General features: G+C 49.8%; 1 protein-coding gene across 1 annotated transcript; it reads left to right on the plus strand.

The window, feature by feature from the left end:
• Nucleotides 1-1777: 1777 nt before the first annotated feature.
• Nucleotides 1778-2893, plus strand: LOC134367612 (igE-binding protein-like; the record flags this gene model as incomplete). Its single annotated transcript, XM_063084361.1, has 1 exon — nt 1778-2893. A coding segment is annotated over one exon (1116 nt), but the record flags the coding sequence as incomplete, so codon positions are not given.
• Between the last annotated feature and the right edge of the window lie 1387 nt (nt 2894-4280).

The raw sequence follows: 4280 nt of genomic DNA on the forward strand, positions 1-4280 counted from the left end.
TGAACAACTGTATGGAACTTCCTAAAAGAAAAAAACACAGAGTTGCCATATGACCCAACAATTCCACTCTATGTTTATGCCTAAGAGAAAGGAAAACACATGCTCACACAAAAATTATAGTTGGATATTTATAGCAGCATTAGTCATTATAGCCAAAAGTGGAAATAATCCCAACATTCATCAACTAACAGATAAACCAAGTGTGGTATATGTATTGAATATTATTCATGGATCAACTTTGAAAACACCATGCTAAGTGAAAGAAGCCAGTCGCAAAAGATCATGTATTATATGATTTTGTTCTAACAAAATGTCCCACATAGGGTAATCTAACAAGACGATGTAGATCAGTAGTTGCTTAAGGCTTGTGGAATGGGAGTATAGGAGGCGATTGCTCAAAGGTAAGAGATTTCTTTTTGAGGGAATAAAAATATTCTAAAATTGACTAGTGTGAGGAGCTGCCCGAAATCGCCATTACAAGATGGCGCTGATTTCTGGTGGAGGGCAGGGCTGCTCGGTAACACGCCTGGGCCGATTAGGCCGCCACCAATAAGGTAGGAGCACGTCCTAGGCGAGGAGCAGTCTCTATATAAAGGGCGCGGGTTCCCTCGCTCGGGGTCTCCATTTTTGGCAAGCTTATGCTCTCCCTCTCAAGATGCATTAAAGCTGATCTGCAGAAGGATCCTTTGTGTGCCGCGTCGTTCTTGCTGGCGAGACGGTAGCGCGGGACATTTGGTGCCGAAACCCGGGAACTTGTGTCATCGTCAGCACCTTCGGAGACCCCCTGGAGACAGGGAGGATTCAGAACTGCAGGAGGGTAAGTTCGGAGAGGTATGCCTGTTCTTGGTCTGGGGTTAATCCGGTTGGTTTAAAAGGTTTTGAAATCGCCCGTTGGTGTGGTCAGACTGACGTAGATAAGCAGCTGCACCAGAGACCTGTGTGAGCCTCTAGTACGTAAGGGAACGGTGCGTCTCACAGCGCCTCCCACGGAGTGGGGCGCGTTATGGGTTCCACTCAGTCCATGGTTACCGCGTTAGAGGCCGTGCTGAGACAACGTGATATAAAGGTAGGGGGCCGTGTGCTCAAAAATTTTGTAAAAGAGGTAGATCGTGTAGCGCCGTGGTTTGCTTGTTCCGGCTCCTTGACTTTGAGCTCTTGGAACAAACTAGGCAGAGACCTTGACCGCAAGTACGCAGAGGGAGACCTCCGTCAGGGCACCAAGACCATTTGGAAGTTTATTAAAAATTGCTTAGAAGATGAGGGCTGTAAACCGGTAGTGATAGTAGGGCAAAATACATTAGAGGAGGTCCAAGACAGCATGTCAGAAACTGAACGGAGTGAGAGGATGGGTACCCGCAGGAGGAGAGACATCTCCCATAAAAGAAAGGGCCCTCCCGGTAAGTCTACGGACGAGGGAGAGATTATAAAACAACAGGGTGACACTCCCGGCACATCTGCCGGTAAAGGAGGGATTTCAAAACCCAGACAAAAGTTGGAAGGGAAAGAAGGAGGCCTCTACCCTATGCAAGAGCTGGGGGCCTTAAAACAAGAATTAGAAGATTTAAATCTGGATGAGTCCGACTCCGATCCCCTCAGCCCTAGTGAGGAATCCGATTTGGAGGAGGAAGCTGCCAGGTACGAGGAGGAGAGATATCATCCCGACAGGCGGCGGAGACCACTCGGGGAGTGGAAATGCCGGCCGCCCCCAGTGGCCCCCGCACGGCCTGCACCTTCGGCGCCTCCTCCTTACGTGCAGTCTTCTAATCCCTTCTCATTCCTCTCTGATAAAGTGAGGAAAAAGGTTCAAGCTGCCTTCCCAGTTTTTGAGGTTGAGGGCGGAGGGAGAGTTCATGCCCCCGTCGAGTACACCCAAATTAAGGATCTAGCAGAGGCGGTTAGAAAATATGGTGTAAATGCCAATTTTACTCTAGTAATGCTAGAAAGGTTTGCTGGTGTGGCTATGACACCCGCTGACTGGCAAATGTTGGCTAAGGCAGCGCTCCCTACCATGGGTCAATACATGGAATGGAAGGCGCTATGGCATGAGGCTGCACAAGCTCAAGCCAGGGCAAACGCTGCTGCACTGACCCCCGAGCAGCGAGATTGGACCTTTGATATGTTAACAGGCCAGGGCCCATTTGCCGCTGATCAGACGGCTTTCCCATGGGGTGCTTATGTTCAAGTTTCTAGCACTGCCATTAAGGCTTGGAAGGCACTCCCCAAAAAAGGGGAAGCTTCTGGACAACTTACTAAGATCATTCAGGGACCTCAGGAACCATTCTCAGATTTTGTGGCTCGAATGACAGAAGCAGCGGGGCGCATCTTTGGGGACCCTGATCAGGCTGCGCCTCTTGTTGAACAACTGATTTTTGAGCAGGCGACCCAGGAATGCCGCGCGGCCATAGCGCCCAGAAAAGGTAAAGGTGTACAGGATTGGCTCAGAGTTTGTCGAGAACTCGGGGGACCCCTGACCAATGCAGGGCTGGCAGCTGCCATCCTCCAGTCGCAGAGACTGCCTAGACAGGGACAGCCAAGACAGGGGCGGAACCAGAGAGTTTGTTTTAAATGCGGTCAACCGGGACATTTAAAAAAGGACTGCCAAGCCCCGGACAGGGATAAGGGCCCCCAGAGTACAGACTCCCTCTGTTCCCGCTGTTCCAAGGGATATCATAAGGCTGCTCTCTGCCGTTCCATTAGAGATATCAAAGGGCGACTCCTTCCGCCGCTCACAGAACAACACCAAGTGGTTCAAAAAAACGTGAAGATGGGCCCCCGTTCCCAGGGCCCCCACAAGTATGGGGACAAGGCCAACCAGAGTCGAGGAGAAAGGGAGGAGAGCCTGTCGGAAGACACACAGGATTGGACCTGCACGCCTCCTCCGACTTCTTATTAATGCCACAAATGGGCGTCCAGCCGGTTCCTGTGCAGCCTATTCGACCCCTACTGCCTGGAACCGTGGGCCTTATAATTGGCAGAGGATCGTTAACTTTAAACGGTCTTATTGTCTACCCTGGGGTAGTTGACTGTCAACATAGCCCCGAGATCCAAGTCCTGTGCACATGCCCAGGAGGAGTTTTTTCTATTACCAAAGGAGACAGGATAGCTCAATTGCTGCTCCTCCCAGAGGTCGCCGGACCTTCAGAGCCTGGGCGAGAAAAAATGGGCTCCTCGGGCATGGATTCCGCCTACCTGATGGTCTCCCTAAATGAGAGACCTAAGCTAAAGTTGTGGGTTGAGGGAAAATTGTTTGAAGGCATTATGGATACTGGTGCAGATAAGAGTATTATTTCCACCCATTGGTGGCCAAAGTCTTGGCCTGTCATTAAGTCCTCACATTCTCTACAAGGCCTCGGTTATCAGGCCAGTCCTACTATTAGTTCCGCTACCTTGTCCTGGAAAACGACAGAGGGACAAGAGGGACATTTTACTCCCTACGTGCTTCCGCTCCCCGTTAACCTCTGGGGGCGTGATATTTTACAAAAGATGGGAGTTAAGTTGTCTAATGAATACTCCTCTCAAGCTAAGGAGATAATGGCCAAGATGGGTCATAAACAGGGAAGGGGTTTAGGAGCCAGGGAACAGGGCCGGGTTGAACCCATTCTCCCTGAAGGCAACCCAGGTAGACAGGGTCTGGGTTTTTCCTAGGCGCCATTGAGGCAGCACGACCCATTCCGTGGAAAACGGAGGATCCGGTGTGGGTTCCTCAATGGCCATTGTCCTCTGAGAAATTGAGGGCAGCAACACAGATAGTACAGGAGCAGCTAAGGCTTGGACATCTTGAACCGTCCACCTCTCCCTGGAATACCCCGATATTTGTAATCAAAAAAAGGTCGGGAAAATGGAGATTGCTCCACGACCTGAGAGCCATTAATAAACAGATGAACTCTTTTGGCCCCGTACAAAGGGGTCTTCCGCTTCTCTCCGCCTTACCTAAAGGTTGGCCTTTAGTTATTATAGATATTAAGGATTGCTTTTTTTCCATCCCCTTATGTCCCCTAGATAAGCCCCGCTTTGCATTTACTCTCCCTTCACTTAATCATATGGAACCTGATAAGAGGTTCCAATGGAAGGTTTTGCCTCAGGGTATGGCAAATAGCCCCACCATGTGTCAACTATATGTTCAAGAAGCTCTGAGCCCTTTAAGGCACCGCTTTCCCTCCCTAATCCTGATTCATTATATGGATGATGTCCTGTTATGCCACAAAGATTTGACAGTTTTACAAAAGGCATATCCTTGCTTACAGTCCATCTTGTTACACTGGGGCCTACAAATTGCTGCT

This window comes from Cynocephalus volans, chromosome X (assembly GCF_027409185.1).
Source record: "Cynocephalus volans isolate mCynVol1 chromosome X, mCynVol1.pri, whole genome shotgun sequence".
Classification (NCBI taxonomy): Eukaryota; Metazoa; Chordata; class Mammalia; order Dermoptera; family Cynocephalidae; genus Cynocephalus; species Cynocephalus volans.